Source organism: Pseudopodoces humilis, chromosome 1 (assembly GCF_049639895.1).
Source record: "Pseudopodoces humilis isolate 2021_Gansu_Grassland_sample_001 chromosome 1, ASM4963989v1, whole genome shotgun sequence".
NCBI classification, from domain to species: Eukaryota; Metazoa; Chordata; class Aves; order Passeriformes; family Paridae; genus Pseudopodoces; species Pseudopodoces humilis.
In genome coordinates this window covers 146182794-146204041 of record NC_142200.1, presented here as the reverse complement: position 1 = coordinate 146204041, position 21248 = coordinate 146182794, and the positions used below count along the sequence as shown (strand labels likewise).

At 46.9% G+C, this 21248-nt stretch overlaps 1 protein-coding gene and 1 long non-coding RNA gene across 2 annotated transcripts; one reads left to right on the top strand and one right to left on the bottom strand.

Moving 5' to 3' along the window:
• Window positions 1-1875: 1875 nt before the first annotated feature.
• Window positions 1876-3716, top strand: LOC148185255 (uncharacterized). Its single transcript, XR_015774203.1, has 3 exons — window positions 1876-2006; window positions 2425-2492; window positions 2898-3716. It is a non-coding gene; the product is annotated as an uncharacterized LOC148185255 (long non-coding RNA).
• Window positions 3717-8847: 5131 nt separating this feature from the next.
• CRYGN (crystallin gamma N) lies at window positions 8848-16735 on the bottom strand. Its single transcript, XM_005527755.3, has 4 exons — window positions 16715-16735; window positions 16008-16256; window positions 14106-14251; window positions 8848-9075 (listed from the first exon to the last, which is right to left on the bottom strand). Exons 1-4 carry the CDS (start codon window positions 16733-16735, stop codon window positions 8940-8942), a joined length of 552 nt encoding a protein of 183 aa, XP_005527812.1. The 3' UTR covers window positions 8848-8939.
• Between the last annotated feature and the right edge of the window lie 4513 nt (window positions 16736-21248).

Sequence of the window (21248 nt, the reverse complement as noted above, 5' to 3'; positions counted from 1 at the left end):
GGGCACGTACAAATGGCTTGTGAAGCCCTTGCAGCAGAGGTGGAGCTCTGGGAAAGGGTGAGCAAAAATCACCAAAGTGCCCTGGGGCTCAGCCCTGGGTCTGGAGGTGTAGGGCAGCTGGGCTCCCCCATTCCACCTCCAAAGAGGGACAAAGAGAGCCTGTGCTAGGAAACCAAGGCCAGCAGGCTCAGCCAAGTCACTCACAGGTTGTTAGTTGTCCACTGCACCTGAAGGGGTGCTTTGGGAAGCTGCTTCTGAGATACCTCCATAAATCTCAGCCTGGACTGTTGTCACACCAGTAGGGGCCTTCTGGGGGTCTGAGGCAGGGTGGACTCACACAGAATTTGCCCTTGATCATGCCAACAAAGGAAGCTGTCGCAAGGCAGCAGCGATGCACCCACTGAGATCCAAGGACAAAGGAAATATACAGACCCAGCACAGTTCCCTGCTGCTTACACCACTTCAACAAAACATCTGCTCACCCAGAATAAAATCCCTCCCCTGTTCTAAGCAGATCAGTTCCCCCTGAAATAGCAATAGGAGCTGCTGCATCTGCTCACACCATGGCCAGGCTTCAGCCCCAGGAGGATGAGGCTGTGGTTCAATCAGGTTGAGCTGCCTGCTTTATCTTACACTCTCCTGTGAGTAACTTTTCTTATTACACCTCTTTACACAAGCACCAAACCCCAAGCAGGCAGAAAAGCCATCCAAAATACAGAAGAGTTATGACAGAGGCTCCAGCATCACGGGGTTTTGGAAAGGTTATTCATTTAGCAAAGACGTAACTGTGCAAATTGGACTCTCTGGTAGCATTTGTGCGATGATAATCATGCTGATTAAGTGCTTGAGCCTTGGGATACTCTGGGAAAGGCACTAGGACCTAGGAAATAAGCACCCCCTGCTTTTGGAAAGCAGCTAAGGGCTCTTCCTGTTCTGCTTTGTGAGTGATCCATCTCCTCTCACAGATCTGTTCGTTTTGGATGCAGTTGCTCAAAATATGCATTACTTATGGTCATACAGATATATATACAAAGGGAATCAGCAGTTGTGCTGTTAACCCTTGGGTTCCCTGTTAGGCTGAGCCATGCAGTGAGGAAAAGATTCAGAGCCCAGTTCTACAACTGATTTCAATTAAGTCAAATCAGTTGCATTAGCTAAGGTTATTAACTTAGGGAATATACTTTTCCTCTCTCCACTCTAAATTTGCTTTTGTGTCCATTACTCTTTGTTAATGAGGAAGGTGCTTTCTACCCTGATTTTTGTGTTGGTGAAGGAAAAGAGAAGCTGATTAGACAAATGGCCTTGATTCATTTCCAGCCTTAAATCTAACATACTGTTTTCATCTAATCAGCACTCTACAAGGGTATCAGCAAATATCTGATGTTTAAGGCAGGGAGATGAATTCTCAGGGAGTTGCAAAGGCACAGAAGTGACAGAAGAAAAGAATTAAGACAGAGGAAATGCTATTTACCTCAGTCAGCTGTTTTGGGACTTTCCTCCACCCCTTCTCCAAGCATGAATTTCACAACTAAACCACTGAAAAGATAAAAACAATAGCTACTTTCCAGAGGCACTACTGAAATATGCAGCCTTGGAGCACTTGAACAGGAAGGGAAATGTGAAGAGTGACTTTTAACCATCTAGGAACATGTGCACGCTGTGGGCCAGCTATTCAGCTGCAGTAAATTGGTGCAGTCATGCTAAATAAATGTGATTGAACTATCTGGCTTGCTTGATGAGTCAGTTCTGCACCAGGCTCCTAAAGCAGCCGGTGTTCCTCTGGGACAGGCTGCAGGAGCCAAGGCACAGTTCTGGGCCTGCCCTAATTCACACTAATTGCCTTCAGTGCTGGGTAATCACCCTGTGCTGCCAGGAAATCAGGCTGTGCCCATCACTGCTGCACCCAGCAGAAGGCAAGAGCAGCAAAGGACTGGGACTGACAACTCCTGACACCGTTTTGGGTCTTTTCCATACGAGCTAAAATGCTCTGATGTGTCTTTCAAGAGGTGATTTGAAGCTAAATGGAAAAATCACTGATTTGAATGTTTTTATTATTGTTGATACTATTATTCATACTATTGTTATTCTGTCTTGCTTGAGAGGTGTTGGGGAAGGAACAACTCCTGCAATAAATCAGTGCAGGCTTTGAGAAGCTGGTAATCTCTGTCCTCCCCTGGAGTTTCCATCATCTTGATGGCAAATTCATGCTGAGGAGTCAAATACCAAATTAAAAGAAAAAGGAAAAAAAATAAACAAAGAACTAGAACAAGGGAAACTCTGTCTGGTACTTCTTTCCAGCCAAAGAACTCTTTAATAGCAAACTATTAGACAAATCCCAGGCCTGGGGGGTTGTTACAGAGATTTTGGATTCCTACCAGAATTTTTTTTTGTGTGTGTTTCCAAACCTGTATTGTCTGAATGCAGCTGAAAAGAAGAATCATTCAATACAAGGAGAACTAGTTCCAGTGCTGTGGATGCCCCTGTTTCTGATGGTATGTCCAATGTTTAATTGTCAAGGGAGCTAACTATTAAATATCATTTATTAATAAGTTTTAAGAAGAGAAGTCTGAAACCTTTGAAATGCTGATTGTCAACTCTACAGAGAGACCTGAACACAAATGATAAATTCCAGAAGTCAAAATGGTGTTTGCATGGGTTTTTTTCCTCTCTTTTTAGAAGGACGATGATAAATTAATCTGGCTCCAACCCTCAGTGAAAAAAAAAAGAGGCTCTATTATTTTCAGAAGAATCATTTCAAAGGGCAAGTCAATAATAGCAGGACTCACACAAAATAAAACCTTTGAAATCCTATTATTATTATTACTATTATTATTATTACTACTATTATTATTGGTTCATATGACTCAAACGTTATTGTTTTCTTCTTGCTTTACCAGCCAAGAAAACCAAAGACAACCATATAAAGTTTTGCAAATCTCAGCAGTTTTGATTCCCACTTACACTGCTGGAGCAGCTGTGGCGCTCACGGAGTTTAGCAGGTCAGCTCTGTGTGTGGAGTGGCCCACAGCGTGCTTTGTCTTCTTGAAAACTTGATTTAAGAGCAGGATTAATGTACAGCCTGCCCTGCAGAACTAAAGGAAGCTCATAGTGTTGGGAGGGTTTCCATGTAAGAGAGGGCTCAGTTGTGTGCTGGTACCTTATGGCTTCTGCAGAACTGGTTCATGTGCATGTAAGGGACTGGTTTTAGTGGTGGCCACCTTCAGCAAAGCATGCAAGGAAGAGATCTGTCCCATGAACAGTCTTTTGCTATTTCTGTCTAAGCTGCTGGTTCCCAACAGCACAAAAAAACCAAAAAAACCAAAAAAAAAAAAAAAAACCAAAAAATAATCAAGGCTAAGGTCATCTGAAACCACAGAGTTTTGCCCATCTGAGTCAGGATCATTCACCCACCTCCTCACCACCACGATCACAGGGCAGCAACGTCAAAGCTTAAAAGCACCTCTCCCAAAACATGAACAAACTTGTGCTGACCATGAGCCTTGTGTGTGTGGTGTCTTGCAGGGAAGGAGTTGCCTTGTTCACTTACCCCATCACAGATGATGAGCAGCACTAGTGGCCACCAAGAAATACATGAGAAAAGAGCTTAGTTTATATCAGGCTAAACAAACTGAGAGGCAGCATACCAGAACTGCTGCAATGAGTTAACCAAATATTTTTAAAATTACATTTTTTTCCATGGAATAGCAGGGACTAATCCTTCACCATCCCAAACTCGCTAGCAGGAGCACATGAAACCATTCTGACTGAGAGGCAGCATTCAGTGCTTTTTGGATTGAGTGCAGGTGTGAATGCCTACAGGACATGTGGATTTACTGCAATCCACTACACATCATCATATTCAAAGAAGGAATTTGCATTAACAATTTCTGTACGATTTCATGTTTACTTCACGAACAATTTGACTGAATACACTAGTACATTCCTCCATATGCTCACATGTTTAAACCAGGACAGCTTGACTTGATTACAAACTGTCTCATTCTGAATCATGTAAAGATGGTCAGCTGTCCATGGAAAACCTGGTACACCCACTTGCTCTTTCTTCAGTGCTCCCATTGCTCATGGAAAATCAATATTTGTTTTATTTCTGTCCCTTTGCACTCTTTCCCATGTGTGTTTGGTTTCTGTCACAGCCACCAGTAAATATGGGAACAGCTCAAATTGTGTGGGATGTTATTGCACCTCCTCTGCTGACTGAAGGGTGACTCTTGGAAGAGGAAAGGACACCTAGCTATGTGAGCCTCAGCCACTGAAGGTTGCTTTAACTGAGTTTAACCTCTCCAATAAACCAGATCATTTAAAATTAAACCCCCAAACAAGTCACCGTTTGCAATGTTGATGATGCTGATCACATTATGCAGATATTATCTGGTTCAAGACTTATTAACTGTATCAGATTTACTCCTGGACAAGGGTTTGAGTCCATGGATAGTAAAAATTTCAAGGCCAAATGTGTTTTCACCCAAGTTAATTTTCTTTTGACTTCAATACAACATTGAAGAAAATGTGTAAAGAAAAGTGAGTGAAAACCAAACTAGCTGAAGCATGGGACCCAGAATATCTGTCAATGGTTCTGAGTATCACAGAATCACAGAATGGGTGAGGTTGGCTGGAATCACTGGAGATCATCTGGTCCAACCTTCCTGGTCCCCTGGAGCATGTTATTCAGGATGTCCAGAGAGCTTTTGAATATCTCCAGGGAAGGAGGCTCCAGAAGCTCTCTGGGAAACCTCTTCCAGAGCCCAGTCACTGTGTTCTCTCTACATTTTTACCCTCCTATTGCTTAGGTTGTAACAATGACCAGGGCTCTCCTCCTGGTGCCAGACTTCAGAGAGACCTTTTGAACCTCTTCATTTCCTTTCTGCACACAGTCAAAGAGGTCACTGTTGAGCCAGACTTTCTGCTTAAAGGACTAATAAAACAGCTCTAGCAGACACCAAAGAGTGAATTAATTTCTACCAGGTCCAGAGAGGTTTCTCTGGAGGAGGAGATTAAAAAGCACAGGAAGGTGTGAGCGTGGGGCAGCCTCAGTAACAGGATAACACTTCTTTGATTCCCCAGGGAAGGGAGGTGTCTTTGCGGCCCTTTTGCCTCTAAGCAGTGAGAAGAGATTCATTTGAACATGACAACATCACACATGCCAATAGTGGATCAGTAGGCAGTTTCCTTCTTACCTTCACTATATGTTCATGTACCAAGTAGTATAGCAAGGCAAAAGCACTGCAGTTCCTCAGATATCTTCCAGGGATTCATTTGAAAGAGATGTTCCATCAAATTTGCACATTATCCAGCTACAAAGAAAGGACATTCGTGTGTGCAGGCATTCTGGCAGGAGCTATTTGCTTCGGGGCCAGATGTAATTCAAAGTTATTCTGAATATTACACTGCAGCATCTTAGCCAAGCACAGTAATGCTGATTATTAGGGTTTTCCTGGTTTTCCAGATGGAGCTGATTTCATTTAGTTCTCTCTCTTGTAATTAATAACTTGTCCCTTTTGTTCATTTTGAATCTTTGTCTCATCTTCGGCATTTTGTGGAATAGTATCCAATTTCCTCAATCCATTGCTTGCCTCGTCGGTTCACATAGCAGAGCTCATTCAGCCATACAGTTTAATGATGTGCAGCTCAAACCTCTGCTGCACAATCTCACATCCACTTCACACTGAGCTGGCATTTTTGTCATTTATATTTTATACGCTATAAACTAACAAATCATACCATTTCATACTAGAGCAATGTCAATAATCTTTTTTTTTTTTCTTACAGAAAAAACCCACCAACGAGCCACTAGCAAGCATATGGGATCTGTACGTTCTGTCCTTTAAACAAGTGCAGATTTAGCAAGGAGGGGGAGGGAAAAGGAAGAGAACGAGAGCCACGTTCCCCCACTGCCAACGCAATGCATGTTCCTGCAGCACCAGTATTTGGATTAGGCCCATGGCCACCCTACTTAGGTTTCAAATAAGCAAAAAATAGATGGAATTCAATTCCCCGCTGCCAGTTTTTAGCAAGATTAGGCTTGTGCACACAGAGGAATTTTTTAAATAGCCTTCACATGGGACCAGCTCTTTGCATTGAGAGTGTGCTCATAAATGGGATATCAGATGTCAATAAATGATGAGTGTTTACTCTGTAGGCATATTACAGACTTGTGTAAAATGTTCTATAGGTAGCTAAACACTTACTGGTTACAAACAGGGTTCCACACAACAGCACAGATCAAGCAGATTGCGTTTTTTGTACTTTTAGTTCCTAGCATAAGGCATGGCTCAGTCCAGGACTGGGATCCTAAGTATACTTCCACAATTTAAGCAGCAAATATTAATCTACCAGAGCATATAAACAAATAATTAGTTTGAAGTGTGTAGATGAAGCGGGCTTGCACACAGGGGCTGGATGCTGGAGTACAGCTGTGTGTACGTGCACAGTCCCACACTTTCCGCTGAGGACGGGCAGGGATGTCACTGGGTCCCTCTAATGCTGCTCTGCACAGAGGGGAGTTGAACCACTGACCACTGGGAGCCATACAGCAAAATATCTGTGATGTCACAGCTCTGACCCCAACATCAGTGGGACAGTCACCTCCCCTGGCTGTGTGTACAGTGTTGAAAAATGATGTGGGGGTGCCTAGGCTTATGCTGTTGTTCCCAGGGGAATGTGGGTGGATGGTTGTTCTCTATTTCCTTTTCTTTTGTCCTCCAAATACTTAGAGCATCTGGGACTCCAGTTATTGTATATTTTAAAGCCTTTGTTTCTTTATCCTTCATGCTGCACCGTGACACTGAATGTTTCAAATGAATGAAAAGCCCACAAAAAGCCTACTTTAAAGCTCATCACAATTCGATGCTTGTCTTTCTCTGGGACCACTTTGGGCTTTTTATAACAGAATAATGTCCAGGAGGTCACAACAGAGAGCACTGCACATGACTGAATATTAACTTTTAATAGAGTGCATTTTGCTCAGGAGCCGATTGCAGCCTTCATGAGGCAAGAACAATGCTAATCCTGGAAGGACTCCTAAAATCTTTCATAAGCTGCATCTAATTAAAAGAAAATTAAATACGCAAGAGTTGATGCACGAGTTGTACATTTGTGCATCCCACTCAATGAATGAATCATTTCCCTGCCTTCTCTGACACAGAAATACCTTGCAACCCATTAAAGATCTTAAATATTTTTACAGGTCTAATGGTCCACGTCACCACAAGCCACCCAGGACATGGTCACTGAAGTCCAGAGCTGAGCTGGTGTAACTATAAGTACTTCTGTGATGATTTGCATGGAGGATACATCCAGACAACAGACTGTCTACAAGAGGACATGGTTGTCTGTATCATTGCTAAGGCAGACATCACCCAAACTGCTGTTAAATTTGCAAGGTGGAATTTTTTTTGCATTTCCACATCCCCTCATAACACATATACAGCATATGTGCTGCTGGAGCAAATCTCAATCGATGCAACTCTACCAACAGTGTCACTTCATCACGGGAACAGCACATGTCCTCACATAGGCCCAGCTGTTACCAGTCACCCCAGTCCTGGTACTGGTAGAGAGCCACAGGGAGCCAAGATCCAAGTGGAAGGTGAATGACAAGGTGGATGGGTGTGAGTGGGTGGAATGGCAGGTGGATCTGGTGTCAGACTGGGATGCAGCACGGGACCAACCAGCCCCTGGCACAGAGCACAGTCCCGCTCCTCCCCAGCGCTCAGGGAAGGGCAGATTCCCATTGCAGACCTGCAAAGCAGAGCAGCCCCGAAGGCACACACGCCTCGTGCTCCAGTGTGCTGGGGACCTGTCAGCCTCACTCATGTCCCTGTAGAGGGCTGGGGCTGGGGTTAGATCAGCAGCTTTCCCGCTGGATTAACACAGAGCTTTGCAGCTCTGCCGGCACCATGCCTGCGCCTGTCAGGATCTATCAGACAGCCAAGGCTTAACAGCTAATAGAGTAACAGAGTGAAGAGAATAAAATTACCCCTTTCTGAAATAGCCAGAAACACCCTAGCTAATGCTGAACACAGCTTATTACTTTACAGAAGGGAGGCTACTGCACTGCTGGGGGCTGCATGCCGTGGGAAGTGCCCTGGCTGCAGTGGATGGTCCATAGCTGAAGGGGAAGAGTGGTTCCCATCCCAACTGCCAATCATGGAATGGGGTTCAGGGGCACTGAGACAACTGGGGTGGACCAGGAACACTTAAGGGGCAGAAAGAGGGGGTTGTGAAATAAATGGCAGTGCAGTGGCTGTTTGCTGCTGATCCCTCAAAATGTCATTGTCATCTGAAGGGTTGAGGGAACAAAGAGAAGGTTGCTCAGGTTTTTGTGCCCTCAGGCTCGAGGTTTTTTTAAATGTATAATTTTAATGTGCACTGATTTAAAGTAAGTCAGGATGAATGATTGCTTTCACCTTTTTATCAAGTCCAGCAGGTCATCGTCAGACAGACCCCACAAGTCGCTCAGCTCCTGCTATGATGTGTCCTCACGTGTGTCCTCACATGGCCTCCAATGGCTCTGCGCCTGCGCTCCCCACCCATGTGTGCATCAACGTGATCCCCTCCAGGCATCAGGAGTCAGCTGGGGCCATCACATGGTGGCCGTAGTCAGGGCAGAGGGAACATGTGTCAGACCACAACCACAACCACAGCAGGCAAGTTCCTAGATCTGCTTGTCACCACCAGTTCTGGCCCATCCTCCCATGTCCTCCTTATAAACCACTGCAGAATCAGAAAGCAAATTCACAGCATGTAAATCAAGCTTAGAAAGATTAGAAACATCTTCTCTCTTGAACTCATGTTAGTTACGGAAAAAACGTGCTCAGAGCCAACAGCTGGTGTTTAACAATTTATTCCAGGGGTCAGTGAGTGGGGAGGAGGGTGATGCTCAGTCTCAGCAGGCCATGGCTGGCAGGGTGAAAGCTCAGCTAGAAGTAGTTGACAACTCTCCTGATGGACTGGACGCTGGCACTGCGCGCCTGCCACTCGTTGAAGCTGCTGAACTCGCCGCGCTCCACCACGTACATGCGGCCTCGGTAGTTGGGCTCCTCGTACAGCACCCACCTGGGCACAAAGGGAGGGTCACCTGGGTCCCAGCACTGTGCTAGTGCCCCGCTCTGAGGGGCTGCTTTTAGGCACTGCTGTACTGCAAACCACCAGGGCCTGATTCCCAGTCCCATCCCGCTCCTGGTAGAGTTCTCTGTGGGTGCTTCCCCCCGGCCCCAGCCTGGCCTGGCAAATACCCACAGCCAGATTGGACCTTGCCTTTGGAAGATGTTTTGGGTTACACCACCAATAAAGCCTGGGCCCAAGGGCTCCCTGCTTCACATTACTGTAGGAATGGATCTCTCTGAGCTTCACTGTGTGCAACAGAAACAATTTAATAGCATTTTATAGTGCTAAAGAAGGACATGAGTCCCCTCAGCCCCTGCATAAACCACTTTTTTAGGGACTGTAAGGAGAAATATGCAATGCTTGATGGATGTTCTGCCTCTTTGAACTGATTCATTGGCAATAATGGGAACCATATTTAGTAATTTCTCTCTTTGTTAGTAATTCTTAACAGCCTCTGATGCTTTCCAACAGAGAGCAGGGCTTGGCTTGGTTATCTTTATCTCTACATCCAGAGTTAATGACAACTTTCCCTTGGAATGCAGTCAAATGTATACAACATTCAATAACCTTGGTGACTTTGGCATGCCTGATTTCTTCACCTGGCTTGGCTACATCATTCTCTATCACCCTGGCTTGTGACATGTCTTTCTCCATTTGAAGGTCAGGTCAGGAACAATTCTGATAGTCAGGAAGGACAATTTTGCTGATTTTCTCTCCATTCACTTCATATGATCTTACTGTGGCCACAAGTGTCACCCCTGTCCTCTGTTTGAGTGTCCCATGCTTCTCAACCAAATTTTGCCATTGCTCTGAGTTTTACAGTCAGGTTTCCACCCTGTCATTGCTGAGCTGCTCATCTCTGCCTCTTTCCTCTCATCCCCATATTTTTTTAAGGTTTTATGAGGATTTCTGCTGCTTTTCCCATCTATTTGCTCAGCAATGACAGCAAAGCAGAAATGCAATCCTCCAAATGATTTGGTTTCTGTGGTCTGCCTTTGCAGGAATTTAGCTAGGACATTGGGGTTGGGACTTACTGGATGTGGGATTTCCAGGGAGAAACTTCTTCAAGTACTGGAGGGGTCAAAGACTGCTGGGCCTTAAGGGTCAGACAACAGCTGGTGAACTCAGATCAGTCTAACCCAAAGCAAAAAGCTGGAGGCTTAGGAAAAGAAGTTGTTTATACAACCAGCCACCCACGGGCATTATTTAAAAAACAAAACAAGAAAAGTTTGGGGTATTTATCCAAGGCACTTTACAGGTTCCTTGACATATTTGTTTTGTGTTTCTGAGAGGACATGAAGTAGGACTGTGGTGATCCCTTCTCCCAAACCCCTGTGCAGGAGCAGGACCAGCACATGGATACCAGCATGGAATGCTGTGCCTTGGTTTTGTGAAAGAGCATCCTGTAGTGTCAGAGCCCTGTGTGTGGCATTGCAGACATGTGGCTCCTACAAACAGCCAACCTCATTCTCTGGCACTTGTTGCAGACAGTTTATATCCAAACTGGAATTACAAAGTCATCCTCAGCCTCTGATGCTCACTTTGCAGCACGTGGGGAAGGCTGCCCACTGCTCACCTGTGAGTGCAGTGTACCCCCACCACATATCTCAGTGTGCAGTGACAGAGAGTGTCCTCAGCTTAATTAACAACAATTTATAAAATTTTCCTTCTCTTTGTTTTCAGTTCTTCTGCTTTAAGACATCTTTCAACAACAGGTGGACCCTGGGGAATAGAGCAGGGAGAAGAGCAGCCCCTCACAGTCACCATCTTTCCCAAGATTTCTTTCCAGACACATGGTTGATGTGTCTGCACCATTACATGGAGGGAATGGGACAGGCTTTGGTGCAGATGGAAGCAGACTGAGTGACCTGGTGTGGTGATAAGAGCCCCCACTGGATTGTCCCTCTGCTTAGGGGAAGGCTGAAAAAACCCAAAAAATCAAAGGAATAAAAGGAATAACAGAAAGATGGGGGTGAAATGTGTTGGCAGTGCAAGGTGATGAGTGAAGGACTGTATGGCTTACTTAGCTGCTCCTTTATTGCCTAAAATTTACGTTCTCTGAGACCATCAGTGAGAGGGGAAATCAAGTCAGTCACGAGCCCAGAAAAAAAAAAAAAGGAGATGATCCTGTCCTCAAGCCCAGCATGGGAAAGCTGATCCAGGCACATAACACACAGCCCTTAAACATCTCAGCGCTGTGTTTCATTAGCACGTAATCCCAGAGGACATGGGAATAAAATGCTCATGGAACCAACTCAAACTCTGTAAGTCAAAACTGGCTGCTCAAACTGAAAAATGAGGAGGGGAATGCTGTAGCATCAGCCTGAACCAAGCAGGAGGCTTTCACTGGAGCTCAAAGTCACTGATTCTCCATGTAGGACTTGAGTGGTGCCATGGGCAGGTATTGCCTTTGCTGAGAAATACGTGATGTTCATTGGGCAGCAGCATTTGGGTCCCTGTTCTGCTTTGCATTTCACAACCCCACTGCAGAACAGCTACCAAACACTCATGAATGCTTCAGCAGGATAAATGGCTGATCTGCTTCCTTCGGGTTATTCCACTGTAGTGTAGAAGAGCTCTTTTTGGGGTATTCTCTCCTGGACTGCAAAACAAATCCAGTTTTTTAAAATGGTTGTTTCTAGGCTGTCCTCTGTGGAGTGGCTGAGGCACAAAGGAGGACAAGAACCATACATCTTCATCTAAAATCAGATGATACCATATGTGATACTGGAGCTGGCTCTGCCCGTGGGACGGGCGAAGCCACTCACCACAAACCTGTAACAGCTTCCGAGGAGGCGGTGACACCGCAAAACTGCTCTGAAATAGCAATTCACTGCCAGCGTGGCTTAAACAGCTTTACCATCACCCTTTCTGGCTGTGTGGGGTAGCAATTCCCCACCCCAGAAGGGCAGCAGGGAAGGTGCTGAACCCCCTCAGGCTCACCATGCACCATGCCAAAGGCCGATGTTTGTCTCCATTCCCATGTTTCCAGATGATCCATCATCACTTCCCGGGGGCATGGCCACCTCCACAAAGCGCAGGCAGCAACTTTTTATCAGCACATGACACCATCCATGGATTTTGAAATGGAAACAAATATTTCTGTATCCAACAGATGTCGCGTTGTGGGAATTGAGGGTGAAAATCATTGAGCAAGACTGTGGATGAAACTCCCTTTGTCTCCATTGATCCCATCTCCTCTGCTAACCAAACAGCCAAGGATGAGTCCTGGGACAGCTTTGCCAGGTTATGCCCAGCACCACCTACACCTGCAGCACCTCTGGAGGCACCTGGGTTTAGAAAGTCCATCCAAAGGAGGAAAGTGGTGCTATAGGGTCCCTTTCTTTCCCTGCTCCCACCTCTCTGCAGAGGAATCTCATCCTTCCCTCCTTCCTCCTGCAGCCTCTCTGACCTCCAGCAGGTCCCTCTGCATTGTCCTGCTTTTTAATTGCCTTTACAGACCTTTCCAAGCATGTCCTTCCCAGGATCTGAATGTAATGCTACAAACCTCAACGAGTTTCCTCACCACGCTCCTCTCTGTGCTTTATTTTTTTCCAGTTTTTTCTCACTATTCATAGATCTTGAGAAGTCCTGTAATGTCAACACAAACCATCCAGACTCCTGTGTGAGGGAGAGCAAGCTTTGTTCCCTTTATATATTTTGTAGGGGAAGGGGAAAACCAATCTGAAAAATTCAAGTGCTTGAAAGTTTCTGGGCAGTTTCCCAATTTCTCAAGCTCCAGGCTCTGCTACAGGGACTCAAGCAGTAAATTGGCCCTAAAACTCTTGCCAGAGCACTCACAGGCTCCCTCTTGGCTTTGTAGTGTTGGTACTTGAATGCTCAGCACTGACAGGGTCCCTGCTGGACTCCAGCCATTTCTTCCCATCAGGAGTGGGTAGCTCTGCTCCTTAATGAACTGTCATTGCCTAATCATAAGCCTGGATTTTTGGAAGAGGAGAGGCCTTGGCTGGATCAGAAAGAGTCCTGCAGGACACTTGCTACTGTCAGGATATCTTGAACTTGGATGGCAACAACCTCTCCTTATTCTTAGGGGAAAAAAATGGACACAAAGGGTCCAGCATCTCACACCAGGTGTCTGTGAGCTGCACAATATCCAGTCCAGGACAGGTGAAGAGCAAGGTATCTGTGCTCCCTCCTCTGCAGGGGCTTCCCTGTGCCCCAGTGCCTCCCTCCAGCCACCCTCTGCCTGGCTCTGGGAAGGTGTGATGGCATTCCCGAGCTCCCAGCATGCTTGCAGTGAAAACACAATTGTCAGACAGAGGAAAGGGGAGACAGACAGGTAACAACCTGTCTGACAATGAAAGAAAAGAACACAAAAAGGACCAACACCATTGAGAAAATACAAACTGCCACCAAACATCAAGGAAAAGGCAAAACTGATATCCTGCTCAGGCCTTCAGGAGCATCTGCAGGGGGAGGAGGGTGGGGCTGAGCCTCAGTCTGGGCATCACCATGGCTGTCAGCCCTGTCTTTCAGAGGAAGGATTTCATGTAAAGGGGAGGTGCTCCTGTCTCAATTTTGCCATCATAGGAAAAGGTGTGGTGAAGTCACTTGCAAAGCAAAAGCCCTGACCTGCATCACCTGGAGCTGTCCATCCAACCTCCCTGAGCTTCAGCATGGATTTGAAAGAGGTGTGGAAGGCAAGCAGGAAGGCAGGCAGGAAGGAGATGGTTTTAGGCTTCTTGTTTCATACACCTTAAAAATGTCTCTCAGAGTTCTTGTAGCTCATGCTTAGCTGCCACCCTACAAAAGTCACACCCCTTCGAAGCAGCTCTCAGTGGGCATGCACCAACATTCACCTTTAACAACAGGCTTAACACTTTCAGGCTTTCTCCAAGTGCCCCCAGCACTGACAGGGTTCTTCATGAGGGAGGAGTGTCTGCAGCTCCCTGTCCCCTGCGGTGCCCAGGGCAGGGAGCACAGCAGTGGCTGATGCCAGGACACGTGGAGTTACTTACGCGCCATCGCCGTACACTTTGAGGGCATTGATGCAGGTCTTGTCCCAGCCTTGTCCCTGGAGGAAGGAGCAATCTTCTGTCAGCTCCATGCTGGGACCCCTAAAATGGCTCCCCTCGAATATTTCGATCCTGTAATGCTCACCGTGCTGGGGACAAAGGGATTGAAGTCAACAGCAACAGCAAAAAAGCACGACAAATTATTTCTCTGGCTTTTATAAGACAAAGAGGGAGACAGAAGGGTGCTTTGGAAGGGGAATGTGAAGAGCAATCCAAGACCACTGGTGCCAGCATGAACAGAGCATGCACAAACTTATGCTGCCTCCCAGCACACCAACCATGAAAGCAGACAAAAATCCCTATCCCTGTGCCTGGCTGCACCTTCCTGCACTGCTGTCCACATGCAAACACGGTGTGGGGTACCAGTGCTCAGGCACACACAGCCCCTTGTCCATCTGCAGATCCCCCAGCAGCCCACAAACCCTCATCCCAAATGCAGCATCAGCTGCAGCCCTGATGCTCTGTGCACCCAGACAGGTAAAAAGGAACATATCCCGAGTGTACAAAGATGTTGGGCTACTCCCCTAAACTAATTCAGATTGCCTCCAGTTTCATGCATAGCTGCTGTTCCTGGTGAGAGACGTTGTGCCTTTCTCATAGGAAAATAAAAACGAGGGAGAAAAAGGAAACTTTCCCAGCATCATCATTGCTGTGTGAGCCCTTGATGGTCACACGACACAAATTACTCTGGGGAGATCTCTGCAGCCTGTGGCAGAGCTATGTGGGACAGAGCGAGCTCAAAGGATATTTTTAAGCCAAATTCAAAGAATACCTAAAGGTGTTTTTCAAATAAACAACGTCAGTGCACAAGAAGGCCGGGCTGCCATGCCAAACCCCACAGCAGGCAGCCGCCGGCAGCAGCTGAGGGACACCGTGCCTGAGCAAACATTCCTCCGGGAATCCACACTGCACAAATGCCTTGCAGCCCTCGCTGGCATCTCACAGGGAAAATCTTAGGCCAGGAAAGGAGGAGCACATCCTTGTGCTGGCCAGGGTCTAGGGCCTGGGCCAGAGCATCCCTCCATGTACAGATCATGGAGGTGCTTTGGGAATGACGTTACAGACCTGAAAGAGACCTGCTGCTGTGCCAAAAGTGATTTCGGGGCCAGTGAGAAATCCCACCAGCTCCAGCTGGGCTCATCATTGCCCTGGAGGACCTCAGTGATAGGAGAATTAATGGACAGACCCAACCCATATTCAGTTTTCTTTGCTACATTTTAATCTTCCCATTTAAACCTTCCTCAGGTTAGTGTTTTTAAAAGCTTGATACAGGGAAGGGAAAACAATGGGTTTAGTTTAGGATTACTGGGGTCAGAGGGTGGTTTGCAACAGCAGAGAATTCAACTAAAATTTGCTAAGAGCAGCCCTATGGTCTGCTTGGGAAGCCCTTGGGCTGCCCTCTCCCCCTCTGGGTCTGTGGGGAGATGCAGCTGCTGCAGCTCAAACTTGCCTTGGGCAATGAATCTCTTCCAAATTCCCTTGTGAATATCTCATAGCAGCTTACATTAAAAGAAAAAGCACTCAGTACCAGCAGGACCTTCCCATCTCATCTAGAAAACCACAGGAATATCTCACCCTGTAAAAAGCACTGTGTTTCATGGTGGGAGGAAGAAGATGTATCTTCCTCCTGTCTGGGGACACAGGGAGCTGTCTCAGCTTTGTGGCCTGCACAGACTGCTCTGAACGGGGACAAATCCACCCAGAAAACCTTCCTGCTCAACGGGCCACCCTATTTCTAAGGAACAGATTTTTATGGCACTTATTCACAGGGCTCCTGTGACCAGGACAAACTAAACTCAGCAGTGCTCCGGCTGGGAGAGCCAACGCCAGCAGCGTCCCACTCACCATCCCGATGGGCCGGCAGGAGCCCAGGTGGTCGCTGCGTCCGTTCCAGCGGTAGAAATCGGGATACTCGCCGTGCTCCAGGATGTACTGCTGCCCTCGGAAGTCGGGGTGGTCGAAGCAGACCCAAGCTCCACTCTGGACGCAGATGGAGTTGACTCGATTGAGGAAACCTTGGTCCTGGAAGCTGTTGCAGCTGCCACAGATGTCCAGCTTCCTGCCTGTGAAGCATCTACCTTCGTAGAAAGTGATCTGGGGGAGGGAGGAGAAAGGGCCCGCGGTGAGGAGCAGGGACACGGCCGGACTCCCATTCCAAGCAGATGGGAATCTCTTACAGATGCATCATTTCAGGATGGTTTGGTTTATTTTAGCTGCTTTCCAGCAAAAGGAGCACGGCATCACTGGCATTTTTTCCTAAGAAGCGTATTTGTTTTTCTGGGAACGCAGTGCATCCCGCATTTATGACACTTCTCGCTGCCTCGTGCTCACTCACACATATTTCCAGCAGGAATGTTTAAACAGGAAATTCGGCTCCCGAAAGGCAACTCCTTCTGCCGCACCCTCCCCATCCCTGACACCAAATTTGCTCCCAGGATCACCACTCACACCCCGTCTGCTGGCTCTATTATCCTCATCAGCTCCTTCCACCCGGAGGATGCTCCAGCTCTCCGGCCCCAGGCTGAAAGGGAAGCAGTTGGGTCGTTACTTACTTTTCCTGAGTACTGAGACATTTTCTGCTGGCTGTTATCCAAGACCAAGAGCGGGAGCCAAACCAAAACGGCGATGGACAGATCGTTGGACACCCCACTATATAGGGGCCGTCGGGGGGGGGCCGGGCTGGGGCTGGTGTCGTGAGGGCTTTTTAACAAAGCCGCGGGAACCGGGGGCTTTGCGCTTTCCTGCTTCGTAGGCAGAACCGCCGGTAACGGGGCCTGCTGAGTCCGGGCTTTTGATTTTGGGCAGATGATCTGACAAAAGATTTGCTTGGCAGGGCTTTGGTCGATTAGCAGTGCACATTTACTGCTCCTTTTTGGAGGACTTCTTTTTTTTTACTTTTTTGACCTTTTTTTGGTTTTTATTTCTATTTCTTGTTTCCTTCCCCCCTCTATTTTCCCCTGGGGTTTTTTTCTGTCCTTTTTCCTCAGATAACAAGTAAGTGAGGAAACAACAGCATCTCTAAGCATGGCATGTAATTTCTCTGTGTCAGGTTTGCTTTATCCCAGGTTGTTCCCACCTATTGCAATGTGGCAGCCAAGAGAGGGTGTCCTTGAAGACTCCTCACCAACAAATATTACACTCCATCTGTTAAACCAATGGTCTCTCATTTAACCTTTGAACCTCTCTAAATGGCACCTCCAAAAGCCAAGGATCTGATCCCCTCCAAAGTGCAAAGGTTGGGCTCACAAGCCACTGATGTTATTCAGGAGCATCGTTCTCAGGAATGTTTTGATCTTCCAGTATTGAAGCCCTGACTCACAGCTCTAAGTCAGGATTAGAGGGACTTTTGGACCATAGTTACCATATTAAAGTAAGTTACATTGCAGATATATGGGACCATAAAGTCCTCGTCTGTGTTATAAGAATATCCAGAGATTTTAACTGCCATATTTCCAGGACAAATAGCAAAGGAGGCTCCCAGCCCATAAACCCCATCAGTTTATACTAATGAGCCAGACTAGGAAGAGGTAAAGGCAGATGTATGGGGGTGGCCCATGGACCAGCATGCAGAGACGTACCAAGGGGCCACAATAAAAGGAGATTTGTCTTTTATGCTTTTTAATAGCTCTGGAAGAGACTTCACACACAGCTCCTGCTCATTGAATCCTCCTCACTCACAGGACTCCCATCATCTCCCCTTGCTGCTGCCTCTCTCCCTGGACCATCAGGCACATGCTTCAAATCCAAACCCTAAAACCTCCTTTCCTGGCAGGTTGATCCCATCCTCATGCACACCAGCAGCCTGGCTCGGCAGCCCCGCTCCGCTCACCACTTCATCTCGAGATTAAAGTCTGCTTCAGGAGAAAGGAAGTCATTATTAGGGCTCAAACATGCGCCACCCTTTCAATTAAGATGTAAAAGTTAATAATTGTGTGTGCAGACACACGTAGGCTGAGCCAGAGGATGTCGCTTACTGGGATGCACTGGAGGAGGAAGGAGGGAGGTGGCACTTCGTGCTGGGAGAGGAAACACATCCTCCAGCTGACTCAGGCAAACCTGCCCCGGTATTGCAGGAACACAGTTCACAAATATGTATTGTGCTGTGAGGCAGGAAACAATGAAAAACCCTCATCGGATTAAAAAACCAACCTTGCCCAAAACCTCCTTGAAATGCTGGTGGTAATTTTAAGGTGTTAAATTAATCACCAGATGGTGCAGGGAAAAGTAACAGCATGCAGAAAGTCCCACTTGGAAGAGCTGCAGCCAAGATGGGGGGGCATTAGCTCCCAAAAACCAGCCATTCCCTGTGGCCTTGCAGTGCCCTGGGAGGGAAGGAGAAGTTCCTCTTCTGAGTCATGGCTGGGAGCACGAGGACAATGGGGTGGCACCACGGGACCCAACTGGCATTGGGACCCAACTCTCCATCCATTGGGGTCGTAGCTCACACACTCTTTGCATTGGCCATGAGCTTGTTGGGTGCCTGGAGAGGAAGACCCTTGACATCCAAGGCAGACTGTCCCAAGGCATCCAGGAAAGCAAATACTGCCTCAGGAGATTTTTATGGAACCACAAAAGCCTGGTTTCCTCTGGCTCTGTCTCATGAGGGGATTTTCCTTAAGGTGTGACATTCAATTCAATGTGCAAGAGCTTGATGAATCTGAGACTTGTGCTCAGCTGTCAGATTTCTTAAAAATTATCCAACAGATTCAAAAAGCTGTTTCAGGAGAGATGGAAAGAGGTTGTGGCAATTTTATCCCCATTTTTTGTGAAACCACGTTAAAGACATGAAATAAGAAAGGACCTATCTCTAGAAAAAAAAGAAAGTGATGGGAAAAAAAGAATATTGAAGAATAGCAAATCATAATTCCTGGACAAACCCCCTTAACTCCTTGCCAAAGATGGAAAGGCTGCCAATGGAAGAGAGAAAGAGTTAGTAGCTACTAACAGCATTTCAGGCAAGTGATGCTGGGGCTGACCTTCCCTCCTGATGCCCAGGTGCATCTGACCATGATCCCCACAGCAAAAGGGCTGTGGGCAGCTTTCCTCTCCACTGTGGCTGCTTAAAGGATGAAACACTGGGAATGAACTTGTAAATTTGAGTATTTGGCTTTAAGTCAAAACCCAAAAATATGAGATTCTTTTGTGGGTTTGGTTTAGAGGGAGGAATTGGGTTTGATGTCCACAAAGGCAGCTCCATGCTGTGCTATCCCTGCTGGCCTTCACTGCCACGAGACTGAGGAGTGAAGTGGTAAGAGACAATTTGCTCTCCAGATTGTCCAGGCCAGAGCCAAGGGAGCTGAGCAGGGTGTGACTCCTGGAGGTGAATCTTTGGGAATGACCTCACTTATGAGAACAGCAATATTCAATGTCAGAGGCTTAGCAGGATTAGCATTCTGCTCAGAGGTACCTCCTATAGCTGGTACAGCCCCACACAAATAACCATTAATGGAGCAGCAGCCAAGGAGTTGCTCCACATCCTCTGAAAGGGCCACGCTTCAGCTTCTGGAGGAGCCTGTAATGTTTGCAAAGCAGTTTAGGACCAGGCACGGAAAATCCCTAGCTCAGGGCTTTCAAAACACCATCTTGCTTTGAAAAGCTCATAGATTTTTCACATACCTCAGTATGAGATACTTTGAGCTCATTAAATATGAAACAAACATGGGTCTTGCTCCTTCCCATGGAAAAATTTTTGGCTTGCTGCTGGGAATGGTGAGCACATCCTCTGGGCCTCCTCAGAGCAGCAACAGACCTGAGTGAGAAACTATCTCATGACTCAAGGGGGAGTTTCCATGTGAAATACACGTTGCTTGTCAAAAGACCTGGCCCACCTCAGACCAGCTGCCAAAAGTACCAATTTCTGCTGGTGATTAACCCACTCTCTGTACCTGAGTGCACCACATGCTGCCTCCCAGAGCTGCCAGGGGAACTGGGAACACTGCAGAACATCTCCACAAAACATTCAACCCACACCCTCACTGGCAGAATACATCACCTGCTGCTGGAAATGGGAATCAGCTTCCAGGCAATGGTTTTGGGTTCAATGTGTTGTCTTCAGCATGGATGCACTGTGACATAAAAATCTCCGGAATATCTCTACCAAGGGTGGCCATCCCACACCCTGACCCACCACCCATCCCATGTCAGCAACACCTCATGTCACCCATGTGGGGTTAAGGACTCCAAAAAACCTCCTCAGACTCAGCAAACCCTGTTACAAAATAATCGATCTGACCAGGTTTCTGCTAGGAAAAACAGCTCCTCACCTTGGAGAGGAGACCTGCTGGTCAGGTTTAGCCAATTATGGTCCTGTTTTCAGTAATATTCTGTCCAGGGATCATCACACACCTCAGCATCTGACTGAGATGAGACTTGGACTTCACTTTGGAATGTCTCAGAAAGCCTGGGGGGTGAAATCCTTCCAGTTTTCATTGTATTTCAAAGAAGTTCCAGTAGGGGAACAGGATATGCAAGGAAAAGCTGGATGCTAAGGACACCCATCACCCAGACCAGTTCAGCCACACTTCTGCATACTCACAATAGTTGAAGGGATCTGTGCAAAGGTTTTCACTCCCTCTCTCCAGTTGTCAAAAGGGAGCAATTTTGACCTTATTAGATGAAGTTGTGAAGATGAGTCACTATTAGCAAAACACTCTGAAGATGAGCAGTCCTGATTACATAAGGGCTAATTAGAAGCTGTTGATTTCTCCTTCTGGAGAGGCTCAGCAGTGTTAATTAGGAGGGTAAGCCCAGCAAGCCTGGGCACAGCATCACCACCTGCACTGCGCTCAAACAGCACCTGGGGACATCTGCACCTTGTCCAGATATGACAGCACAGCTACTGCAGGCACACAAGAACAATGAAAACACTTTTCCAGCTTTTTTATTCTCTACCAGGGACTCACCAACCCTTTACAGAAGCTGGGAAGAAGCATTACAAAGCAGGCCCCACAGACCCAGAGCCAACTCCCCAAACTCCCTGTCATGGAGTTAACCAGGCAGGGACAAACTTTGTTAGGCATCGAAAGAACAGGAAAAAGGAGGCTCATGAATTTATTTAGCACCTGCACTCCATCCTGCCCCTGCTGA